The following is a 26,203-nucleotide window of genomic DNA, read 5'->3' as shown; positions in this document are numbered from 1 at the left end:
CTCACGTTGATTCCGCTTGAAACATTGTTCCTGTAAGCATGTATGCTTATAGGGAAGTGACGCTGTAAACACAGTACGTGTTTTCCGGAGACTTTTTGCGAACGAGTGCAGTAAAAAACTGCATAAAATATTCTCCGGCGCCGTTGTAAATGCCGAAACAGCTGAAGTTGCCACTATCGTCACAGTTTGGTCTGACGTTGCGAAGACGTCGTCTTGAGATTTGCTGAGCGATGCGATGCAAGTTCATTCGAAACGTGTATGCTGTCGCACTGTGAGTGAGGAAGCCAGTGTTATTTAAGTGCGCACTTCCCTACATTTTCACATGGGTGGAATGTGAGGTCCGTCTTACTGCCGTCGTTTAATGTGCATAGAAATGCCTGTCTGGAGGGATTTTCGTTCCAGCTTTGTTCCTATCTGGTTTCATCTTCATAAGCCGTGGAATATAAGAATTTATTGTAGACTTTCTGTCGTTGCAACTGAAAAGTTAAGTTGTTTGTGCGATATCTCGCCGCTGTTGACATTGCGGCGGACAGAAGACCTTCCTTGCAATTTCAATCGAACTGATGTATGAGGATTTTATTTCGTTGCTTCGTTTAACTCAGTCTTCTCTGGACAGGCAAATAAACCGTGATTCCCAGGGTTCACCGTCAAAACTTTATTCGTAGGGTGGTCACTGAGTCGTGCAGTTTGTCTTACTATGCTTTTTGGGTACGACTAAAAAGACAGCAAAATTTCAAGCATCTCAAAGATTGCTTGGAAGGAGCAGTTGAAGAAATAAATAAATACGGGTAATTCCAGCGCACATTATGTACCCGTCACATCATTTTACCGGAAGAAAATTACGATCTGTTGACTATACACCCTTTTATCACTCATGCCCTCGCACGCTGAATATCATTATCGCTATCGCTATCCGGACAACTTCCATCCGAGAACAATTGATCCGAACACCGAAACCGAAATGAAAACCAAACAGCTAGCGCACTTAATTCGCATTTCGTCGAACCGCGCAAATCGACAGACATTTTTGTTCCTGCGAGCTCTGCTCACTGTGCTGTTGTAACATGCGTTAGAAAAGAAGGAAAAAATTGCGAGGACCACCAGGCTCCGCCTTTAAGGTGTGACGTGATAGAGTTAATGGGTTAATTCCCGTGTATACGGAATTCATCATTCTTTACTTTGCGCTCATGGACCCATGAGATTCCTCATACCACTCCTGGCGCAGTGGTGCTGCGGTGGGGCTTGTGAGACCCAGGTAGCTCTTCGCGCGCTCCTGCTAGGCTCATGTGCAGTGCCACGGTGTGTGTGGGCGCACATGTGAATGTACAAAAGTGCACAAATACATGTGCATTTATGCCTTGGATGGCATGAAATCAGCCCAATGTGTTGTGACATATCCCCTTGAGTCATCACCATGGGCAGGGGGTTGTTGCACTGAATTATTAATGCGAAAGCACTACTAGGCTATGTCGGCGAAAAGGTGTCCGCAAAAGGTGTCCGCAAAATGTGGAAGCAAAATGTAAAAGATGTCGAGATCTGAGAGCTCGACATCTGAGAGTTACTGCGCCCTTTCCTTTCGTCAAAAACGTTTGCTTTCCTAAAAGCACATGCTTTCGCTGGGTTGAGGTGTCCACCGAAATGTCGACATCTGAGAGTTACTGCGCCCTTTCCTTTTGTCAAAAACGTTTGCTTTCCTAAAAACACACGCTTTCGCTGGGTTGAGGTGTCCACCGAGATGTCGACATCTGAGAGTTACTGCGCCCTTTCCTTTCGTCAAAAACGTTTGCTCTCCTAAAAACACATGCTTTCCCTGGGTTGAGGTGTCCACCGAAATGTCGACATCTGAGAGTTACTGCGCCCTTTCCTTTCGTCAGAAACGTTTGTTTTTCTCAAAACATGTTTTCGCATTCCTCCACGTAAGCAGACTTAAGTGCGCTCAGAACCGCGGTCGGGTTCGAACCCGACCGCGGCGGCTGCGTTTCTATGGAGGAAAAACGCTAAGGCGCCCGTGTGCTGTGCGATGTCAGTGCACGTTAAAGATCCCCATGTGGTCGAAATTATTCCGAAGCCCTCCACTACGGCACCTCTTGATTCCGTTCTTATTTCACTCCCTCCTTTATCCCTTCCCTTACGGCGTGGTTCAGGTGTCCAAAGATATATGAGGCAGATACTGCGCCATTTCCTTTCCCCAAAAACCAATTATTATTATTTTTTTTCGAGTGAATTTCATTGCTACCTGCTTTTCTTGATACACGAACGCCGGCGCCGGGTTCTCCGCTTAACGGGACTCTTAACGCAATGGCTTTAAAACACGACCATTTGTCTCCAGGTTTAAGCATCCAAAATGCAAGCAGTTTTATTATAACACGCTCAAGGTTAATTCGGCGTATACGTGTGCCAAGCTGGTCAGAAACGCCTCTTTTTTCGTATTTGTGCCCGGTGTTTTTATAAGGTAATAATTCACAGCGTATACTTACGCAAAATACCTGATAAGAGGGCTAGCAGAAACGACCTCTCTAAAGCCGCTTAGAGAGGTACTGAGGTCCTTTGACACGCGTGGGCAGGAAATGTAAATGAACATGAGCGTAATCCGGCTTTGGATTTTCTAAGGTAAGAACAGTTTTATTGTGGAGCGGACCTTTCTTGGCTGCAGTAGATACATTATCACATTAACACGAGTTGCCACAATGCATCGCGAATACTACTTTGCCGAGTGAGCAGGACAGGAGTGTACTTTGGGCATGCCTAAAGTGCAATGCTCTTTGTACACCTGAAACCCTAATGTAAAAGGGATTAATCATGAGCATATGTTTTGTCTTCGTCCTTCAGCTCTTTGCGCCGTTTTCTTTATTTTCTGGGATTATTATTGATTGTTAGAACGAAAATGTTAGCGCAGAATGTGGGCATCAGTCCGCTAAAGCCTGGTCGGCCAGAGGGCCCAACCAGAGGGCCACGTGTCCAGTGCACTCAGTGTTTTTCAGTTTTTGGCATCCTTACACCCTCCATGGGGGATGACGACATTGCTGCTGCCGACGGTAAAATACGGCGATGTGCGTCAGGACTACGGCAGGAAACGTGAAAGGCCGGCGCAGTGCCTGCAGATAACGGACCGATTTTAGGTGGCAAAGTTTAACTGTTAATTGAGTGTGTCTGTTGGGACCCGGCCGGGGATTCGAGCCAAGACCTTGCGTGCAAGGAATCGGGGTGCCATACTTTCCGTATTACAGCTCCGCTGATATATATAGTAATATAGGTCATTCGGGCCCTGCGCGGAGTGGACGTTGTAGAAGCCTGCGCCACCCACGTGACCCCCGTGGCGTGACGTCACCGGGTTCCCCCTGGATGCATTCGTGAGGATTGACCAGCGAAACAGATGGGTCGGCGCGCTCCGCACAACATGTTGTGGGAATACAGTACACTGTATTTATTTATTTTGCGTACTTTCAAGGTATGCTACCGTACACGTGGGAAGGGGAACGGGAGAGATAGAAAAGGGAGAGAACAAAGGGATATGATCACTTTTCCACGTGTCCGTTGGCCGTTACTTGTAAGGTACACAGGGCACACACTGATTGTTCACAATCTTGCACTCAGTCCTGAGCCCTTCAAGGCAAAAAGGAAGAATGGTACGGCAAGTCAGCACTTCAACTTTGTGTTGATGGTCGATGCGAGGTGAGATGTAGCTGTGTGTGGTGAAAAGATTTTCTTTGAGGAATGGATTAAAGTTGTATATTTTATGAAAAAGACATAGGCGAAAGTGCTCGGGACGTAGTGAGAGGTCAGGCAGGATAAGTGCATTTTTCATGCACGTGACGCTGGAATGACGTGAATAATCAGAGAGGATAGCACGGGCGGCGCAGTTCTGGATGCTTTCAAGGGAAGCGGTGAGATTAGAATGAACAGGATCGCATATGCGCAGGCATATTCTAGTTTTGGACGGACGAATGTTTTGTACAGAGTAAGTTTTAGTCAGGTGGGGGCTGATGTAAAGTTGCGTCTTAGCCTAAAGTTCGCTTGGCGCTGTGTTCCCACGCTGGAGGGTGGACGCAGCAGAAATCTGGCGCGACGCTCGGGAATAGGCGCAGCGGCCGTGCCGGCCACTAAGATTCTTTCATACGAGCCGCCGAGGCCCACGCCTCCAGGCTCGCATCGCCAAGAGTGGGGACACCACATATACGCACAATACAGCTGCGCCGGTCCATCGTGCTAGTGAGAAGCGTAATCGTATAGCAGCATTTGCTTTCTGCTTTGCTGTTTGTTTTTCATCGTTCGCAGAGAGCGCGGTGCTTTGGAACTTCTGCACCCCCGCTCGGTGCGTCCCACGCTTCCTTTAGTGTCCTTCCCAGCCTTAGCGTCGCAGTTATTTGCGCCGGCCCACGCGCACCTGTGTACACAGAGCGGCCCCGACTGAAAGGGCTTCGCCTATAGCCCACGGCCCTGCAAGTCCAGCTGGGCGGCCGCCAAGCGCGCGCGCTCCGAGGCGCAAAGCAGCGGCAGCTTTGCGCGCCGACGCCGCGCTCTCCCGGCGCTTGCTTTTGCGTCCGCCGGTGTACACTGCGTGTGAACAGCGCCGGCGACGACCCGCATGAGCGCTTAGCGGCGCTCGCGCTATTCTCGGGACACAGTGTATAATAGCGTTGTCGCGAGTCTGTCGTCGGCCCTTCCAGCCGAGGAAAGCCGAGACCGTAGCAACTGGCGCTGTTTCAAGGCGACTGCCTGTCCTGCCCGCAGTTGTGGGCGGACTTGGTCTCGTTTGACTTTCCCTTCTTCCCCTCGTTCGGGCAGTTATATGTGGCCGCATAAGTTCTGTGCAGCGACTAGCAGGCGCGCTACTTAGCGGAGTGGGCGAGCTAATCGGCTACTTTTGTCCGGCGTCGTCAGCGTGGTCGCCGTATTTCACGTCCTCACTGAATTCGGTGAAGAATAGTCTCTTTCCGAAACACTTCGTTTTCGGGGTACTTTTCGCGGCACTCTTGGGCTGCCCCATCTTCCGAGATAGTGGTGCCGGCGTTGCACACGCACTGGTATTTCGCGTGGCCCGGGAGTTGTATTTGAGTTTATCGCAAAGGCTGTCTACTTTCTCGCCGTCCCGTACATTTTCCTTCCTTGGTTTCGCTCAGATCTTTTTTACTCTATGGGCAACTTCGCATGAAGCCATCCTTTCGCGGGCCGTTTTCTTCATTTTATCGATTTCGTATGGTTTCGTGGCGAAAGCTCAAATATCCGATGAAGGCGGTGAGAAGTTGTGAAAATAAAACACTTTTTAACTGAGTTAGCGAAAGAAAAATCAACAGTGGTTGAAATCAAGGAAAGCACGGAGAAGTACTTGTGCTTCACTTTCAGCGGCGGGATAATGTTTGTTAATAATACGGATTGTACAGAGGTAACGCATCACTGGCTAGGGCCAAGCGTTGAACCACCGCATGCCGCGTACTTGTTCTACTGAATAAACTACGCTGGCAGTCATTTCGTGCATCTTTCTAGCTATTCAAGTGCCACGGGCAACGGAAGTTTTATACAGTTAGGGTTACAAGATGAGAAAGACGGCATGGGGCTTGGTCTTCCTGCGCTGTGGAGCACTTACTGTCCTTACTTAACTAAGGTTCACCACCATGTAACCCGAACTGCTGCCGTAGTGATTTTAACGCAGTTATTTGGAGGAAAAGTGATTCTTGCGATCGTTTATCCGCCATGAAAATGTTGCTATCTTGGTCCTCAATAGGACGCATAGTATTTTAAATAAAAGTGAAGATAAATAAACAAAGCGTGAACTTCGTATTTTTGGCGGTCACTGTTTGGCCGCGAATGTGCATTCGGCTGCGTGAAGGCAATCTTCTTTCGACGTAAGCTTCCTGAACAGTTCTTTTTATATATTTCCACACACGACCTCAGCTAATCGTTTTCTCTGTGAAATATACTACAGAAGTGAAAACTTTTGTTTTAAAAGAATTAATTCGGCGTGCGTGCGTGCGTGTGCGTGCGTGCGTGCGTGCGTGCGTGTGTGTGTGTGTGTGTGTGTGTGTGTGTGTGTGTGTGTGTGTGTGTGTGTGTGTGTGTGTGTGTGTGTGTGTGTGTGTGTGTGTGTGTGTGTGTGTGTGTGTGTGTGTGTGTGTGTAAGAGAGAAAAAGAAAAATATATACCGAATGCACCACGTGGATAGATTGCTGTAATGCTGATATCAAAACTTCTGTAAAAGGTATCCACGGAAAACATCCATCGGTTGTTTAGTGTCAGTTTCCTTGGTCGTAATGAAAGTGCGCTTTCAAGGAAACATATGGGACTGTATGTGATAACCACGGTAAGCCTGAGTTATTCACGCTTACCAGTAACGAAACCGACTCGAAACCTTGCATGACATCAGGATTAGCCTGACATACTAATAGCAGCCAAAAACGCCTCGTGTGCTTCGCACTGAAGTCGCTAGAGGCGCCACAAGATAGTGGCGGTGGGATGCTGCTGGGTTGTCTTGTTAAGGAGGCAGTCTGCTGATTTTTATCCACCATATGTTTTACTTTTTTGCGGAAATTGAAAGCTCCTTGCCGAAATAAATTTATACCCGGCTTCGGTGTCGAGCAACGCGGCAGAATATTTTAAAGTGTAATTTTTCGACATGGAATTGTCGCTTTCTCTCTGGTAGTCGGCGTCTGTATAAACCCTAACATTAATGGCGCCACGAGTGTCTGCCTGTTGGGCGACAATGAGTTGAAATGTGTAGGCTTTCCTAAATCTTGACTTTAAAGCTCTGGGATAGTTTTAGAAAGTATCAATCAAATAAGACTGATGGTGCCTGCCAGTAGCCGCCTTGCCGATGGCTGCGCTTTTGTCAATATATCAACAAGGCAGAACTGGTGGTCTGCCTTTTGAAAGCATTTTTAGAGGTGACGAGAAACAAGGTTAAACCGTTTAAGAAACGGCGACCGCTAGCGAAAGAAAAAAAAATCATAAGGCGGCCGAAGTTTTTTTTTCCTGCGGAAATAGGCCGTTTGTATTGCGCTCGATGCCATTCATAAAATGTAGTGCACGTATGCACTGTCCAGGCGTGTAGCCCGACTGCTAGTACAGCGACGAAGTTTGAACACAGCTTGGCGCTGCTGCTGGCTCTGGTCTGACTTTCTTAATAATATGAATCTCCTGCCAAAACTCCGTGTTCTGCCCTCGTACGTACGTAACTCGGGTTGCTAGGCGACGGCACGAAGTCGTACGTACGGTGAATGTACGCACGATGACAAGAATCTTGGTCGTCGTTGGTGAGCGTATGAATGCTTTCATCGTACGTGCGTGCATACGTACGATCTTGTGCCGTTGCCAACCCGAGTTACTACTCGGGTTGCTAGGCAACTGCACGAAATCTATGCTCCTCCGAGGTTACCCGTGCTCGGGTAAGATCGGAGGAGCGTCGCGCCACCTACGCGAGCAGTTGCTCGGGCAGAGGAACATGGGTCGCAAAGCCCCTACCGGTAGGTGGCTGTGACAAGAACAGCCACCTGCCAGCGCAGTGGCGCATCACTTAACCGCTGCGCCACTCAGCTGGTAGTGGGATGAGGACTCGCCGCCGTCTACGATTGCTAAGTATAGAGAATGACCAATTCTGCACGTGGGCATTAACCCACTAGGGCTATCGCGTCATACCCTTAAGGTGGAACTTATAAGTGCCCTCCAATTGAAGAATGAACACCTGCTTTCGCGCGTCTACTCGGTTTGACGACGTTAAACCCCTACCGACTTGTGTACTCGTCTCTGTCCGTGCACAGTCACTTTTACTCTGAAGCGGCGTCAGGAATTTCGTGGTGAAAGGGACGCACGGCGTAATCACCGTATTTCGTCGGAGGTTGAGGGCGGGGGCCTCTCGTAGCCCTGTCGGTATCGCGGCTTTCCTGGGAATTGCGAAAAAATAAAATGCGCTTTAGATTCGCCCCTGAAACGTCCTGTGGTCGTAGTACTGCAAAGGTTTTAGTCCTTGAAAAAGGAAACATACGGGCCGTATTTTGTAAGCTTCCTTTCTGTTTTCCTTCGTTCTTCCTGTCTGCCATTGGTCACCGCTTGAACTTGGTTAGAGTAACTGGAAAATTGCCCAGCGGCTCTAGATTCGATCACTGTGCAGCGCCAACGGAAACAGGGACGAGACAGACAGACGACAGCAGCTATAGCGCCCGTCCCTGTTTCCGCTGGCGCTGCATGCCGCAGTCATGTCCAACCGACTAGATCGCACGGCCACATAGTTGACAAGAGCGACGTGGCGTGCCAGCTATCAGCTGTGACATTACAGGCTGCCGCTGCCAGTAATGAAGGCGGTAAATGAAGGGCTGGAAAAATAAAACTTACTAAACATGGCCCCATGACAAAGCAGAAAAAATGAAGAAGAAAACTTGCAACGTTTACGGTCGAAAACTACTGGCAATTATCGCCGTCCTGGAGAAAGTCGGACGAGCTGGGTCACAATACGTTTTGGCGTTTTCCAGGACACGCGCGGATTATAAGCGGAAAAGACACAAGGATCGAGCAGCAGGTTTTCATTCTTTGGAGCAGCTCTGAATCACTGGAAGGCGATAGGAGGAAGAATTTGACGGCGCAGCGTCTGGTGTCTAGTCTGCCTAAACAAAAACGCATAGCTTGGAAGATGCACCGGCACGTGAAAGGGGAATTGCTGAACTCAGTCACGTGCCAAGGTTAATGTATACATCTACCGGCAACAGGCGAGCAGTAGTGCGCGCCTGCACACAGAGATACGCTTATCTTACAACTGACGCTGCAAAGTGCGTGGCCGACGATTCCTTGGCGTCCCAAATAAAGGCATTTGCTTGAAATGGCGACAGTGCTTTCAAAACAGGCTTTCAGGTGATGGAACGATTGTACCTTTTGCTTCTCTCAGCTGCACTCAAGTTGTCCGCACTCTGGCTGACCTGTATAACAATGAAGGTGACCTGTGTCGTTGTGTGCGCACACTGTGCGCACTCGGCCACGTATCGGTCGGAAGACAGGTAATCCCTGTTATCCAGGTGGGCTTGAAAGGAGAGGAAGTTGATGAAGGGGAAAAAGATGGCTTCGGTATCGAATCCACGAGTTTCTGCGGGCAATCAGTGGAAATTGCGTTTCCGCAGCGCCTGCACGCGGCGTTTTACACGTGTATCTGCATTTTTTTTTTGTGTGTTGTACTCTACGCACACACCCTTAAATGAAAGGTGTACTGCCGGACGAAAGCTTGCTGACAAAGCTCCCGCAAAAAGAGGTTTAGTTTCATTTTGCTCTTTCTTTGCACTTATTATTAGTATGCATATACTCACACAGCTATTGTCCTAGTATTGGTAGAATAGCTGCTTTAACTGTGGCAGTGTACAGGGACAGAAACACTTGAGCAAGGTTACCCTCTGTGCATTTTCTGCTTGCAGGGAAACTTTCGGTGGAGCTCTTTTATGTGCACTAATGCACTGACATCTGGTCAGACGAAGTTAGACTATTTCAGCGTGGAATTAATTTTCAATATTTTTTTATACTAGAGTGTTCCTCTGATGCCCAACGAAGGTTTAACAAACGTTCTTTCGCATCTATTGTTCCTATTTGTATTTAGCGATAGCGCAATGATGGAACTGTACACGCTTCAGTAAAAAAAAAATTATTATTATTATTATTATTATTATTATTATTATTATTATTATTATTGGTTTATTTCAAAATAAATTACAAACTGGAAGTAAAATATTTTTGCTGGCCACGGCATCTGCCATCGTAACTATAGGAGCACCTGAGCTGCTACCAGCGGAAGTGAAAGGGATAGGGAGAGGACCGGAAGGGGGAAAAAGAGGGGGGCGATAGATATAAATGACAACGGACGGAGGTATAATATAATATAAAACAGCACAATATATATATAGCACCACGCGCGTCGTGATTGTCTAGTCCGAAACGTTCACACATGTAGCGGGCATGCACTTTCACATTGAGCCTGCGCGCGTCTGTCCACGAGAATGGATTCGGCGCGCTTGAACTCATCAGCACAAATTTTCCCACTTTTATAATGTGTGGCCGCCGCGGTAGCTATGGTGCTCAGCTGCTGACCCGAAAGTCGTGGGTTCGATCCCGGCCGCGGCGGTCACATTTCGATGGAGGCGAAATGCTGGAGGCCCGTGTACTGTGCGATGTCAGTGCACGTTTGAAGACCCCAGGTGTTCGCAGTTATCCGGAGCCCTCCATTACGGTGTCCCTCATAGCCTGAGTCGCTTTGGGACGTTAAACTCCACAAATTCTAAAAATCTTATGTTTGTCACCGCGCACGTGTAATGAACGGCCACGCGGGCGATGCACTAGAAAAGAGTCAGCAGCAGTTAGAGCAGTGCGCGCTATGCTCGCCGTTCCAAAAATTCAGGTGCCTTTCCTCTTCATTGCCGGATATGCAGTCAAATGAGCCCCATTGGTTGAGGTCTGGCTTTTGGTTACAATGAGAATCCAGCGTTAAGTCTAACGAATAAGGAATCACTTGCGGAAGTGGTAGATTTCTTTGTGTGGATATTCATAACGACGGTAGTAGCTCCGCTTGCAAAAAATAAATGTAGCTTCGATTGAAGGATAACACAGTAACATGCGTTCGATGCCCCGTTGTAGTGAAACACATTTCACCGATGAAATTAGCGATTTTTTTTTTCTGATCAAACGACTTCCAGATATTCCGACCTCGATTTGCCGCCTGCAGGTACAATCTTTGTGTTATATTTTGCTTGAGGGAAAGCTTAGTGATTATGACAAATTCCTACCGAACGAGTTCGTATGGTGAAGACAGTAGCATTTGATTGCGCCACTTTACGACATATTAATGTGCGCGAAGACAATACTTGATCGAGTCTCTTCCTCTGGCGGAATCACTGTTAGTTTATTGTGGGTCTCCGTTCTCGGTAATGCTCTAAAGTCGCTGCATGCGGGCACCTTATGTGTCAACGACGCTGTTAACAGGCACAATTAGTCGCCCTGTTCTGCGTCTAGATATCTCCATTGGCGGTAACTTGCGCTGGTCGGGATCTTTATTGTGCGCTGCCTTTTGCGGCGACAATGTATAGTGAAAGCGGAATGTTAGGAAATAAATTATTTTCCGTCTGAACCACCACCCTCGCGTGTGGTCGTATACCATACGACGTCTTTTCTGGAAAAGTTTTTCCCGGCCTTGTCGCCTTGTGAAATCGTTCATTTCCCGTCCTTGTTGCCTTGTGCTTATCTTTTTTAGTTTCCACTGTATATCAGGTGGCGAGTAACAATAACAATAGCGTAAATGTGACTGTGTATGCAGCTTACTCTGGGCGTCGCTGATAAGAAAGCTGGGACCTTTGCTGAACCTTCGCTCTTGTCTGTGCCGATTTCCCGGTCGCTGAAAGGGATCTCTCAACTTATCCTACATAACACCATCACTTTCTTTTAACTGTGAAAAAAAAATGAAAGACACAAAATGTTGTAACGCAGCAGAAAGGAAAGAAAAAATTGAAGCGGACACTCAAGCTTCGCCTTAAGGGCGTGACGAGACAGCGTAATGGGTTAATTCCAATATATGCAGAAGGTCATTCTCTACGCTACATTCATAGATCCCTGGGAGTCCTCATATCACTGCTGGCGCAGGGGTGCACCTTTTAAGCGATGCGCCACTTCCGTGCGATTGCAGGTGCTTCTAGCGGTGGGCCTTGTGCGGTACAGGTTAATCTTCCCGAGCGACCAATCATTAATTTAACTGCCACCTGCCACCGTTTGCTCACTATCGGGTGGGCAGGCTGTGATGACTCCGCAAAGTCACGTGGCCTAGGTGGCCCACCTCCCTTCCAGGTTGCTCTCTGGGGACCACCTGCCAGAGTTATGCCTGTGATTTCCCGCTCACGACGCCGACGCCGGATTTTCTTGGTAACGCGGCCTTTAACGGTCGGCGTTGTGAGCGGGAAATCACAGGCATAACTCTGGCAGGTGGGCCACCTAGGCCACGTGACTTTGCGGAGTCATCACAGCCTGCCCACCCGATAGTGAGCAAACTGCCCACGGTGGCAGGTGGCAGTTAGATTAATGATTGGTCGCTCGGGAAGATCAACCTGTACCGCACAAGGCCCACCGCTAGAAGCACCTGCCATCGCAGGGAAGTGGCGCATCGCTTACCAGCTGCACCACTGCGCCAGGAGGGGTATGAGGACTCCCAGGGATCTATGAATGTAAAGTAGAGAATGACCTGTATTTATGAGAATTAACCCATTGCGCTATCGCGTCACACCCTTGTCCCCCCCCCCCCCCCCCCCCCCCCCCCAATTTTTTGTCGCGTTAGACACACGTCGCGTTTGGAACACCGTGGCGAAGGGTTTTATCAAGCGCCTCACGTAAAGCACTGCTGACTGCGCGGACTGTTTTAATTGCGTGCATTTTTTTTTAAAGCTGTGAGAAAAAGTCATATTTCAAGGAAGTAGAACAGAAGGTCAATGGTTAGAGTAGTCAAGCCGACAAAGCATCGCTAGCGACACACTAAAATCGAGGTTGCTGTCCCCACCAGTGGCTTGTGGTCGATTTCAATGTATTTAGACAGTACAAAAAAAAAATCGGCCAGTTAATTTTCTGCGCTATACAAAACACAGCACCACAGTTTTGTCCTTTGCTTGGTTTCGCTGCCTTTCACACTCAGTGAACCCTGTTCCTTTTTATTCGTTTCATTTTCTGCTGCGGCGCGTCAAAGAAAAAAGCGTTCATACAAACGTGCGGTATTAAAACTGTTTGGTTTATGGCTTATGGGGGTTTAACGTCCCAAAGCGACTCAGGCTTCGAGGGACGCTGTAGTGAAGGGTTCCGGAAATTTCGACCACCTGGGGTTCTTTAACGTGCACTGACATCGCACAGCACACGGGCCTCTAGAATTTCGCCTCCATCGAAATTCGACCGCCGCGGTCGGGATCTAACCCGCGTCTTTCGGGTCAGCAGCCGAGCGCCATAAACACTCAGCCACCGCGGCGGCTACTAAAACTATTTCCATGAACGCAGTAAAGCTATGGCATCGGGTACTTTTCGTTATGCTTGGGTTTCACGCTTCTGTTACGCACATGTTTAGAATGAGCTCAACATTCTCTCTAAGGGCAGCAATATTACGCAAACAGTGTGCCTGTTACTTACTGGCAATCAGCACACGTTTTGTTTTCAGGAAAATAAAAGCTGTTCTCGGGCGAAAAAAAAAAAGCGATCCGTTCACGTAGCGAGCATTTGCTGCCGGCTGTCGTGTTTTGGTACGCAGACCAAATATCTCTGCAATAGCAGAAAAGCTCAGGATAATCAGCATGCTTCACATTAGTTTTGGAGCAGTGTGAAACAACTCTCAGCTCTGAGCAGACAAGAGTACGGAAGTGAGGGGCTTGTTATCACATATTATGAAGCCAAGTCATGGAAGCCAAGGCAAATATGGGGGAATTATTTACATTTTTAAAATTTGTGGTGTTGATCAATGGAAAATTGGTAGTTTAATGATTTTTTGCCTGAAGGATAATTAGAAAACAGAAGAAAGGCAGCCACATTCAGCGTGTGGGATCTCAACCCACGACCTCCGTATGTCGCGCGGGGTGTTGAAATCTATGGCAAACCTTGAGAGTGTTTGCCAGCGTCACCTGCCTCTATATCGGGCCGTCATAGAGCGCCCTGTATGGAACGCGATGAGTGGTGAGGGCGGCCAGTTGTGCGAGAACCTTCTTCAGCTACCTATGTGGCATCAAGACTGCCAGAACACATGCACTTGTGAAGCTTATCCATTATCGAGGTAAGTGTTCATTGAACTGCGTGCGGGGCATCTCGACTAAAGGGCAGTGCACATCACATTGTGAGGTGTATCTGCCTGCCTCTGCCCCCTTTATGCGTATATATCTTAATGTGCTGCAAGATGCTGCCATGTCGGTCTTCGACCGGCGGGCGGGTCTGGCGGAGCCCACAGTGCTGCCGTGTCAGCGTTTGTCGCGATAGCTGGGAAAATAGGCGCCAGCTCTTATGGTACTTTCTGCGAGCGTCGCTGATTGCGCAGCCTTTGAGTTCTGCGCAGCTGAATCAGTGGAAGCAGCGAAGCTTTTTAATGTTAGTCTGGAAATTACCCGTGAGTGCGCGCTTATATGTATCCGGAGTCAGAAGTTTTCGGATCACGTGCGCGTTATATATAAAAAAAGTGTGGGGGGGGGGGGGGGGGGGCGATCAGTTGGACTGACGCCGATGAAATGCGACAGCATTTCGCTCTTCTATTCTATTTCTGATTCTATTCTTATTCTGATTGCTTATTTCATTAATATCTGCTCCGTGCGTCCTAGTCACTTAGCATTTTCATCTGAGTGAGCCATTCTTAGTCCTGCGCACGGTGCTCTGGCGTCTCCCTTCTCTCCCCTACAAGAGGAAGAGGAGAGGGAGCGAGAGAGGAGGCGGGGAGAGGGAACGGTTGGCAAGGGGCAGGTGTGGCCACCTGCCAGCTTTGACGACGACTTTCGCCGTGTTTACGTTCCAACAAGGCTTCTGTGCTATCACATAAAAACTGAATTGAGAAACCTAAGCTCTAAGGCATGCAGCCTGACGTCTAGATGGGAAGTCTATGTTAATCTTTAAAAATACCGCCTGGCAGGGAGAGGAGGGAGGAGAGGGGTTGGTGCGCCCGTCATTGACATGCTCTGCGCAAGATGTCAATGCAATGTGAGGTTTTATGCGTGCGTGCACACTGGTACTGTATAAGCGCTAACGAAACTTATACTGTAGGTTTTTCCCTCGTTCGTGGTCACTTCTATCAAGTTTGATAGCCATGCGAAATTTCGTCACGGCTCAGATCGATTTTAAAGCTTGCGGTTTCCGCGGCTGTTGACTTCTGCTGGCAACACTGCATTTTTGATGTCACAAACACTCCCCGCACGTTAATACCAGCTCCCGCCTCACTAACAGAATTTTGAGACTTGTATTAGGTCGTCTCAGGCATTTTGTGAGAGAGTGCATCGTTTTCAGTCGCTGCTTGAGCCATTCAGGCAAGCTCGAGTATTTTTGCAGTAATGTTTGTAATGTCATCGCTGCATCACGCGAAACATCTTTCCTGGCCGTGGACTAAGCTTTGTTTTTGGTCTAATGCCTTCGCTGTTTTAAACTGGTTCCACTCGGTGTTTGTTACTTTTTTTATTCTGGTGGAAGACTACTGTAAGAAGTACGACGTGACTGTCTTCTCAAAAAGTTCGAAAAAACTCTCGGGAGTTATCCTTTAAACCTCAGAGGTGTACAAGCGTGCACGCATGCGCACCGGTTCCCACGAAGAGCGCCCCCACGTATCCTGAGCCGAGTCGCACAGAGATGAGGCCTTGTAAGTACTTCACTAGAACGAGTGGAATGTGTGTCCATAATACTGACGAGGAGTCTGGGCATGCCCTGTAGTTGAAATAAAGGTTAGCGTAAGACAACCCCATGGATGCTCTTGAGGGGGTCGTGAGGTCTTTGGGATGATAGGGCATTATACGGTCAGAACTGTTATCGCATGTAACGAGATAAAAGTAACTGATGCCGTGTCCCGAGCTCATATAATGAGCAATTATTGTCCAGTGTCTGGCAGGACGGGTTTGGAACACAGTCCACAAAGGACACACGCCACCGTTAATGCGACTTGTACCTAAGTGTACGGTCCCATAACAGTTACGCGCAAACAACTGTACGCTCTCGACGCAGAGCGTTGCGATCGACTTAACTGTCACTGAACTAAACTGCCGTTGGAAACTCCAACGTAACTTGGGTATTAGACAACCTTCTCAACATCATCGTCAGCCTGACAGCGCCCACGGCGGGGTAAAGTTCTCTCCCGCATCCCTCCAATTAACTCGGTTCTGTGTCAGCTGCGGCCAGCTTATCCCCGCAGCTTTCCAACCCTTTTCTGCGATTGCCTTCTCTTGGAATCCACTGGCTAACTATCGGTCGCCAATGGCACATCTGCGCCAGCAGCTTGATGGCGCTAGTCAAAATAGACTGAGGCATCGTTTCCAACATTCGTAAAACGCGTTCTATGTTTAATTTACGTATCAGATGGCAAGCGTTCCTTCCTTTCCTTTTTCAGAAGCAAATGCTACCACTCTACTATACTCTTTGCTTTAAAGCGCCGACCTCCTAGACCTACGGTCGCCGGGTGCTACTTTCTTCATGGCACCTCGCCTTATAATAGGTTCCATCGTTAAAACTATGACTGCCACCGCGGGATGAGAAACGCCGCACGTAGTGGAAGGCTCCAGATTAATTAATTTACCACATAGGGTTATTTAACTTGTGCTGACACTGCACAGCACATGGGCGTATTTTTGCATTTTGCCTCCATCGAAATGCCGCCGCCTTGGCAGGGGTGCCCATATACCTCGGCACTTACCACAAGCTAAATAACCTTAGCACAACATTAGGTGGTGTAAATTAATTAATCTGGAGCCTTCCACTACGTGCGGCGTTTCTCATCCCACGTGCAGCTTCGGAGTGTTAAAAAGCCCCCCCCCCCTCCCCCTCCCCCATACCCGAGTGCCGAGGCAGGAATCCTTACGACTGTACTACTCCACTTCGGCCATCACGACACACAGTACTGATCATAGCCGCACAGGCTCACCACACTTGCTCTCCGTGCTGCTACCATTTGCTGCGCCATGCAAGCAGGAAACAGCTTGCAGGTTGTGCCTCTAATGCCGCTCATCAGACTCCAATCAGCCCTACATCACGGAGCTCATGAGCAGGTGTTTTTTCGTTTTATTAATTACATCACTGTACTTGCAACCGAGGCAGGCCTGGCAATGACCTCGCTGACGATGCTGTCCAGTCTGCTCGTGAAGGTGCTCGCATATTTCAGATACTGCTTCGATGACTGATGCTGCTACAGGTCTGTCTTTGTGCGAAGCCTGATTTTAGGTGAGGGGCGTGTGTCTTCTTGTCGCCTCTGCAAACGTGACCTTTGCTGACTGCCACGCCGGTTGCCTGGCCTCTTCCGCCGTGATGCGACTTCGTGGTGTCGCCGATAGAGGTTGGGGGTCGACTTTACGGATGCCTATTCGTACTTGACTGTCATGGTTGGCACTCCGATGTGCGAAGACTACGGGTGTGAGTAGAACATTTCCTCCATATATGTCCTCGCTTCGAAGTTCGCCGCGGACAGTTAGTGGGTGAGTGAATCAACTTTATTGTTCAGCAGAAAAGGCTTCTTCCCTGCCCCAGGTCCTCCCCCCTAGAGGAGAGGGGGCACCCTAAGGCAGGTGGGAATCCACTTCAGATGCTGGCCGAAATCCCTTGGATCTCGGCGGCCTCTTCAGCCAGTCGAACAGCTAGCAGCTGGTGCTCCGGGGTTGGGCTTTCCAGCAAGGCCTCCCAGGCTTCCTTACTATTAATTTTGTTTGCCCTGCCTGGGGAATGCAAACACTCCCATATTATGTGGTTCAGGGTACCCCTCTCCCCGCAAACCCTGCAGCTCTCGTCTTCAAAATCTGGGAATATACATTCATTCAAGACCGGATTTGGATAAGTATCTGCTTGCAGACACCTCCATGCCGTCATCTGTTTTCCGTTTTCCGGGGGAGTTTCAGACGCTGCCTTCTATAATATTGCGTCACATCATAATACGACAGCAGACGCCCTTCTCTGTTGTAGCCCTCCTCGGCTTGCTCATTCCGACCTGCTCGGCAGTAGAGATCTCGAGCCAGGTTGTGAGCAGCCTCGTTGCCACTTACAGATTCGTGCGCCGGGGTCCAAATTAGATTGATCGTCCTATCCAATTCTCTTTGTCTTAGAATTTTGAGTGCCATGGGAGATATCCTCCCGCTACCAAAATTCTGAATTGCAGTTTTACTGTCTCTCAACACATACCTGGCCTTTGTACCGACGCAAGCAAGAGCTATTGCAACCTCCTCTACCACATCAATATCATCACTCTTAACCGATAGTGCCGAGATCGGGCCCCCTCCCCCGTCCACCACTACCGCTAAAGTGCCTTTTCCTCTTTTTCCGCCCGCCGCATCCACAAATGCGACCTGCTCCCTCGGCTTCTTTGAATATATGCGTTCCAGCGCCTCCGCCCTTTTCTGCATTCTCTCTTTATTATATTCTGGGTGCATGTTTCTCGGCAAAGGGGGAACTCTAAGGCACTCTCGCGCCTTCCATCCTATGGTGGCCTGGCTGCCTCTCCCCCTCTCCGGATTCAGCCCCGCTTTTTCCAAAATTGCCCTCCCAACCCTTGCGGTGCTAAGCCTTTCTAACGCGAGACATTTACCGCTTCAATCAGTTCCACCAAAGTATTATGCATTCCCATCGCCAACAATCTCTCCGTGGACGCCGTCATAGGCAGCCCCACAGCCCTCTTGACACACTTTCTCATAAGCGCATCAATTTTCCCTCTTTCTGCCGCCTTTAAGTTCAAGTAAGGCGTCGCATAGCTCACCCTACTTGTAATAAAGGCCTGAACCAATTTAATCAAATTTTTCTCTCTAAGACCCCCTTTCTTACTTGAGATTCTCCGAAGGAGACCCAAAGTCTGCATGGCGTAGCCTTCCAACTTTTTGATGGTAACAGTATTCTGGCCATTCGCCTGCAGGTGTAAGCACAGGATCCTAATCGTCTCCACCTCCGGAACCTGCACCCCACCTACCAGAATTTGAATTTTTGAAGGCGGCTTATTTCTAAGTGCCCTGTCCCTGTATAGGAATAATTCAGACTTTTCCGAAGAGCACTCCAGCCCCCTTTCCTCCGCGTATGTTACAATACAGTCGGCTGCCGCCTGGAGAGTTTGTTCAGTCTCTCCATCACTGCCCTTATCTATTCACAAATTAATGTCATCTGCATACAAGCTCAATTTAAGATTCGGGTTATCAAGCGCCTTTAGCTGCCCTGACAACTTCCTCATGGCCATATTAAGCAGTAGTGGCGACAGAACCGCCCCCTGCGGTATTCCCCTACTTCGTAGCTGGACCATCTCCGAAGTGTTCTCCTGAAACACTACCTCGGCTCTCCTTTCTCGCAAGAAATCCCTGATGTAGTTGTAGGTTCTCACACCTACTCCTACCTCATTCAGCCCCTCTAGGACCGCCGAGTGTTTAACATTATCGAAGGCCTTCTTTAGATCCAGCCCTAAAATCACATTCGCATCATTTGTCTTAGAATCCACAATGTCATGCTTCAGGAGCATCATAACATCCTGCGTGCTAAGATGCGGCCTAAAACCGGACATTTCGTCCGGCCATAGCCCCTTCCTCTCCATAAACCTAGACAGCCTAGTCTGCACTACATGTTCCATCAATTTTCCGATGCACGAGGTCAATGAGATCGGCCGAAGATTACCTATTCCAGGTTTCTTTTCTGGCTTAGGAATTAGTATCACCTTGGCCATTTTCCGCTGATCCGGGATTCTCCCCTCCATCCAGCGTAAATTCATAAATCTATTGATATCCCTAATAGAGCTATCATCTAGATTTCTTAGAATTTTGTTAGTAATGCCATCGGGCCCCGGTGCCGACCTAACCTTTAGTCTAACTATTTCGGCCCTCGTCTCCGCCTCAGTGAAATCCGAATCCAATGCCAAATTTTCCTCCCCCTCGTAGTCTGGTAGCTGTACCGAGCTGGTGTCTCCTATATATGTCTCCACCAATTTTTCCATGAATGCCTGATCACTAAGATCCCCACACGCATGTCTAACTTTGGCCATGTTTACCCTCGCCTGACATTTGGATTTCTCCGGGTCACGCAAGTGTCTCAAAAAGTTCCAAGTCCTAGGAAGATTCATGCCCATCTCCATCTCTCCACATTTACTGTACCATTGCTGTTCGCACAGCTTGAATGCATAGTCTTCAATCTCTTTGTTGAGTCTGGCCAAGCGCCTTTTCAGATTGCGATTCCGCCTGCCTTGCCTCTTCATACGGCGCTCCATGCTCTGCTTGGCCTCCCACATATGCAGCAGCCGACTGTCTGCAACATCCGGGGCTCTATCCCCCTCAATTTTCTTAGTGGCGCCCTTAACATCGTTCTTGAGGTTTTCACACCAGAGCTCATAGTCCAGAATTTCGTACTCATCATCTCTGTTGCTTCTAATCGCCCTGAAGCTATCCCACTTTGTCACATACAATGGGGCCTCCTTCCTGGGCCTAAAATTACTTTTCAAATCCGCCCTTCCTGTCAGTACAAAGTGATCACTTCCAAGGTTTTGCCCAGTATTGCGCCACTCCCATTCCCCTACGTTCTTGCTGAACGTAAGATCTGGGGACGTGTCTTTGCACACACTATTACCCTCCCTCGTTGGGAGCTCCGGATATGTCATGAGAGTTAATCTCAAATTGTGATAATCCTCCCATAACATTCTCCCCTTAATTTGTTCTCTGTCATAACCCCACTCAGGGTGGCATGCATTAAAGTCCCCCACGATTATCAGGGGCTGTTTCCCCGCTATCTTCAAGGCTTTTCCAATAATGGCCCTAAACCTAGTCTTTCGTTGCCTAGGCGGGCTATATATGTTTAGAATGAAAGTGTTAGTCCCCCTTCTTGCCAGTAAGAATTTCAACAAAGACGTTTTCCACATCTTTGTCTCCCAGGTCATGCATTACTGTGGCAACATTACGTAATACAAAGGTAGTAACTCTCGAGTGCTCTCTTTTATCACTATGGTAGCCCTTGTACCCCATTAATTTCACCCCCTCCCCCCTGCCTCCTGCAAGGCTATAGCGAGAGGCTTCTCCTCTAGTCTTGATAAAACCTGTTGCATCACCCCCCGCTTGCGCCGGAAGCCACGACAGTTCCACTGCCAGATTTCAGCCACGCACTTCTTATTGGGCCTTCTATCCATTTTGAATGTGAATGGTGATTTCATCTAGTCTGCTCTTCATAGCAGCCATCTCTTCATCTCTTCTTCTTGTGCTCTCGTCTATGCAATTAAGTCTATAATCTATCTTAGCGAAGGCTCCTTCAAGCCTTGATTCCAACGACCCCATGGCCCCAACTATTCTGGTTATTTTGTCCTCAAGAGACTCCTCCTCGCCATCCTTCTCCTCTCTAGTTTTTCTCTTTTGCGGGGGAGAGGTACTCCCCGTAGTCACCCTAATATCCCCCATCCCTTCCTTAACTAAGGGTGCCGGGCTTGGAGGACTATTAAGACTTCTGGGCACGCTACTGTTCCTGCTCCATCCCCCCTGTTTCATCATCATGATCATCTCATCCATTTTCTTATTTAGGGTCGCCACTTGGTCTCGAAGTTCCTTATTCTCTTTCTCTAATATTTCAATCTTTTTGTCCTTATCATCTCGAACCCCTGCCTGGGAAGCCTTGCCATTGGATTGCCCACCTTTCTGGACTTGTCCTGTGACGACGTCGCTCCAGGCAGCAGGTCCTCTCGAACCCGCCTTGGCTCCAGGCGCACCTCCACTCGAGGCGCTCCTTCCCCTATACTGGTTCCGTTGGCGCACCTCCTCGAGTCTCGGGAACAGCTCCTCCTTGGCCTTGAAGGAGCCACCCAGTTTGACTCTGGGGCGACTCTGGTGTTGGTCCCTTTGTTGTTGCAGACTGCTGGCTCTCGCTGCAGCCCGGACAGTTAGTTATATAAGAGCTGGGTACTCGACCATCCTCCGTGGCGAAGATCCTAAACCCTTGGCGTCATTGGCCAATGGCACAGAAGTGCCCACTCAGTGGACATGTCTACTTCGGTCCGCGCCGCCAGGTTGGAACCCCAAATTCGTACGGGGCGACTGCGTGAGGACAGATGACGCGTCTTTCCTGTTGCCTCATCTCGGCTGAAACTGCACTTACATCAGAAGGGCAGAAGTGCAGGCTGCGCGCAAAGACAGACCTGTAGCAGCATCAGTCATCGAAGCATTATCTGAAATATGTGAGCGCCTTCACGAGCAGACTGGACAGCATCGTCAGCGAGGTCATCAGAAGTGCAGAAGTGGCAGTGCAGAAGTTTGTACCGCAAAACTTGTCCTGTTTTTACTTTGGATAGATATTAGAGCATATTAAACCATCCTGAAGCTTAAACGAGCGCCTCTATTAGAATTTAATTTTGTAGGAGCATCTACGCAAGTAATGCCATCCAAGATGGCGGCGGCGTTTGCCGTTTTTAAAAAGGACAAAGAACTTCCTGAACACGTGGCCGGTGTCGGCTCTTACACGTACTTATTTCCTGGTCGGCAGCTGGCAGGCACATTTTGGCGAACTTTTATAGTGATTTCACGCTGAACTTGCGAGCTGCCGCAGCACCCAAGACTAGCCTAGCGAAGATTTCGAATACTGTCGAAGTTAGGCAGTTATTATCTGATGGCTAACCTAGTGTTGGCCGATGAATAGATTTACTAATTTTATGAACAGATAGACGCAGGTGTTTGAAGCAAGTAACGATGGGTTCATCGAATCGCTGCGTTCATAGTTTGCATCCTCAACAAAACAGAAAAACCCACTGCAGGGCTTGAAGAGCGACAAATTGAAAGCGTTCGGACAGGCCACGGTACGTGTAACATGTAGTTTAAACCAGGCGCTCAGTCTGCTAACTTTCGGATTACTCTTGATCTCAACCAATAAGCAAAGCTTACAGGCAATCAATCAGATTATAGTAATTGCGGCCTATCGTGTTTTCTATGCAGTCTATTATTAATATTTTTTTGAGGATCTTCAGCAATTACAACCGGGATCAATCAATACGGTTAATACAGAACTGAAATATTGCGTAACGAATGTAAGATATCCTTACGTGCACCCTAGGGTGGTTATTTGTCTAATCCATTTAACTTCGTGCAATTTTTTTTTCGATTCAAGTAGCGTAGAGTATTATGCCAGGCGGAATTATTAATAATCGCAGCGAAGAAAGGTGAGTCTCACTGGGGGTACTGAAAAAACGAATTAGGGTACCCATACGACGCCAATTTCTTTCAAAATTTCCCATCGCCAACAAGCGTTTCCCATCGGAGTGCTCCGGGACCCTTATATATTTTTTAAGTTTTATGGTCTACACAGGCCTTGCAAGGCGTTGCGGTATTGCCGGCATTGGTCACTTCATGTGCCCTTGGCTGCACTACTCGCAATGCTATACTTTCAAAAGCGCCAGCCCATGGAATTGGTCTTTATCAGCGCAATGAAGACAAAGGCAGGGTCAGATATAAACGGTGTCATGCCATGTGAACGACTGTCTTTTTTTTTAGATGCTGATAAAAACAGACGATCAGGAGAAAAATAGACATTAAGTGCATGCATATCAAAACGAAATACAAGTTAAAAAGGCTGCTAAGGTGTACCTGTTTTTAAAGGTGTATTTTGCTTTTTTGGTTACCTTTATTATTTGCGTTTGTCCACGGTCAATTCCTTTGTACGAGGAAAGCCTGATTGGTGTACGATTACCTGTAGCACGGTTATTTGCTGGCGCACATTTGCTCTGTTCTGTGTTATCTATACTCATTGGAACTTTCTCTTCATGGACGTTGTATAAATTCGAATCATCTATGTACTTTTCTTTCATTCCTGTACTCGCGTTTCGCTGCTTTATATTTATGTTAATTACCGTGTATGGCTTTGCTGCCTGCCAGGCACTGCCGCTCAAGCCATCAGTGGCTTTGGCAGGCCTGAATATATGTACCGTATTTTTTCATAGAAGTATTAAAGTATTATTATTAATATTATTATTATTATTATTATGATTATTATTATTAGTAGTAGTAGTAGTAGTAGTAGTAGTAGTAGTATACTCAGCTATGGAGTCACAACTTTTGTTCATTGTTCTGGTATCTGGCATCAACGTGTAAATATACTATTAAAATGCAAGTTAAAAAGTGTTACGATATGTGTACTCCGCAAAATGTGAACATTTTTTAGATGCTAGGGATGCCCAATTTTCGATCCCTTTTTGTTCATACCGTGGTGCTCAAACATTTCTGGAGCGATACATTTAAAGTCCCCACTGTGCTTCCCCGGCCTTTACGTCATGTGCGTGCATTTTCATTGCCTCACACTCGGACCAGATTTGGTAAATATACTCGAACCTATTATGTTCCAGATATATTTAATGCTCTTCCCCCGGAAATTAATTCCTGGGAGTCTATACCTAATATTCGCATTAAACTTTAAGAAAGTTGCACTTAGAATAATTATGTTGTATACTTCAATTTCTGTGCCACTGTAAAACTTTTCGGTTTCTACCTGTTTTGTGCTTGGTATTGTATCACTTGCAGTCTGCTTGGTTTCGTTATTGCGTTCTTTCTCCCCCCCCCCCCCCCCCCAAATAAAAAAAATAGTCAGTTTTGCGGCCGAGTCTTGCTGTTGACTGACAGGCTTCGCGTGACAAGCCACAATGATGGCTTAGGCGAACCTGGTTTCTGTAATTCTATTTGTGAATAAAATTATATTATTATTATTAATAATTCCCCCTTCCTCTGGAGCTCATGCTTCTCGTGTGCAAAAATAAGCAGCGTCGTGTGTTCGGATCCCATCGGCGGCATGTCGTTGTCTTTTGTTTTACTTCTTCTAATATTCTATCTAAAATGATTACGCAACTAATTAATTCCCTCTCTGATCAGCACCATCACTAAAAACAAACACTCCCCTATGCTCTCCTTGGTTTCAGCAACTGTTGGCTTCGTTCGTATCAACATGTACCGAACATTTATTTCTGTGGGCTGGTCACGCGACTTGGTCAGGTGAGAGACCGATACTCTCCGCGTGTTGTGGCCTAGTATTGTGGTATTCGTGCTTGGTGTCCTGTGCGCGCGCCGAACGGTACGGAACTGTAATCGTGGGGGCCAAGACGCGAAAGTTTAGTGGGATAACGTGCAGTTTACTGCCGGTTCTGATAAACAGGACAGGTGAGAACGTACAGTTGGCCACAGTTGGCACGCGTCAACTTTATAATCGTGACGCGTGTCCCGATCGCCTCGTGCCGGGAGATTTCTCCCTCTATGAGTTAAAAACGTGCTATCTCTGCATGCGAGTTACTAACTTCGTGCTCTTTTCGCGCGCGTTCCTGGAATTGAGCGTACTTCTCTTGGCCATCAATCGCTTCGCGTCAGCGGATCGTGGCAGATATCGCGCTTCATTCATGCCGGAGATTACTCTGGCCCAGAGATAACGGTGCCCATCACAAAGGCGGAAAAGTGCATGCAGCTAAACGTGTCGCGAGCGACTGCGCGATAAGCCCGTTTCCCGCGTAGATGAACAATTGTCGCGGAATCCCAGCGTTACGGGGTTTGGCAGGGTCGAGTTCACGTGTTTCTTGTCGCCACCTTCCTATCGTCCATTAGGCCTAGGGAGGAGACAATGGCTGCTTGCACGGAAGGTGACGCATAGCGATTACAGGCGTGCGTCACTGTCGCGGCTGTGCAATACTCCCAGAGTCGAACCTTGAAAGGCAACGCTTACACGGCCGTTTTATTGTGTGTGCGTTTTCATTTTCGCCTCGAGAGTGTTTTTACTGGCGCCGCACGTGACCGTGCGTGAGACGCTGTGGAGCCGCTCACGCTTGTATTGGTTTCCCCAAGGCCACGGTGTTTATGTCGACCACTGCCATCGCAAGGGGGCTGCTGTGGTGCGTGGTTTACGGTCGCTGCACAGATAGACTAACCTGTGCTCCGGAACTGTCCCTGCGGGGCCTGTAGGGTGTCCCATCGGGCTCAGCTATACGCTTTGCTAATTGGTTGGGAAACTCTTTTTTTGTGGCGCTTTATTTATCAGTAGCTGCTAGAAGCTTGTAGTGCGTTTAAAGAAAAAGTTCAGCATCTGAAACTTATTAATCGGCACTTGTAACCTAAAGAGCATTTCAGCGGGTGGCAGAGTCTTGGGTAGAGTGAGGAGGTTAGGAAGCTCAGGTAGAGCGGTGTGCAAAAGCGAGGTGTCGGGTTAGTTGGTACTGCATACCTAAAAGAACAGATCTAGGGACAGACGAAGGACGAGGGGAAGCGCCTGTGTCTGTCCTTCCCTTTGTCCGTTCCTAGCGCTGTTCTTTTATGTAAAAAGAGCGGTGAGGTCGGGAAGCTTGCTCGGATAATGTGACAGCGACAGGCGCAAGACGTGGGTACTTGGAGGACATTGGAAAAGGCCGCTGTCCAGAAGCGGAGTGAGCGTGGTTTTTGTTGCAGTTTTTGGTGATTATGCATACTGATGACACCGCTTAAGAAGCAAGAAAGGAAAGGGGGGGAGAGGAGAGGAGAGGAGCGATCAAGGCAGCTGTGCCGAAACTGCACTGAATGCACGGGTTATGACAGTAGCAGCAACATCACTTTCGGCATATTCTTTT

At 48.2% G+C, this 26,203-nt stretch overlaps 2 protein-coding genes across 3 annotated transcripts in view; one reads left to right on the top strand and one right to left on the bottom strand.

Moving 5' to 3' along the window:
- LOC144113076 (ADP-ribosylhydrolase ARH3-like) overlaps positions 1–26,203 on the top strand; it is a 176,112-nt gene that overhangs the window by 92,973 nt on the left and 56,936 nt on the right. The window lies entirely within an intron of this gene.
- Positions 20,469–26,203, bottom strand: part of LOC144115920 (uncharacterized) — a 20,452-nt gene continuing 14,717 nt past the window's right edge. Inside the window, exons 2-3 of the mRNA XM_077650549.1 lie at positions 21,278–21,508; positions 20,469–20,542 (exon numbers count right to left, since the gene is read on the bottom strand). Of these exons, the coding sequence (XP_077506675.1) occupies positions 20,469–20,542; positions 21,278–21,508 (305 nt within the window). The remainder of the gene's footprint in view (positions 20,543–21,277; positions 21,509–26,203) is intronic.

This window comes from Amblyomma americanum, chromosome 1, assembly GCF_052857255.1.
Source record: "Amblyomma americanum isolate KBUSLIRL-KWMA chromosome 1, ASM5285725v1, whole genome shotgun sequence".
NCBI classification, from domain to species: Eukaryota; Metazoa; Arthropoda; class Arachnida; order Ixodida; family Ixodidae; genus Amblyomma; species Amblyomma americanum.
This window is presented reverse-complemented; position numbering and strand designations above follow the sequence as displayed.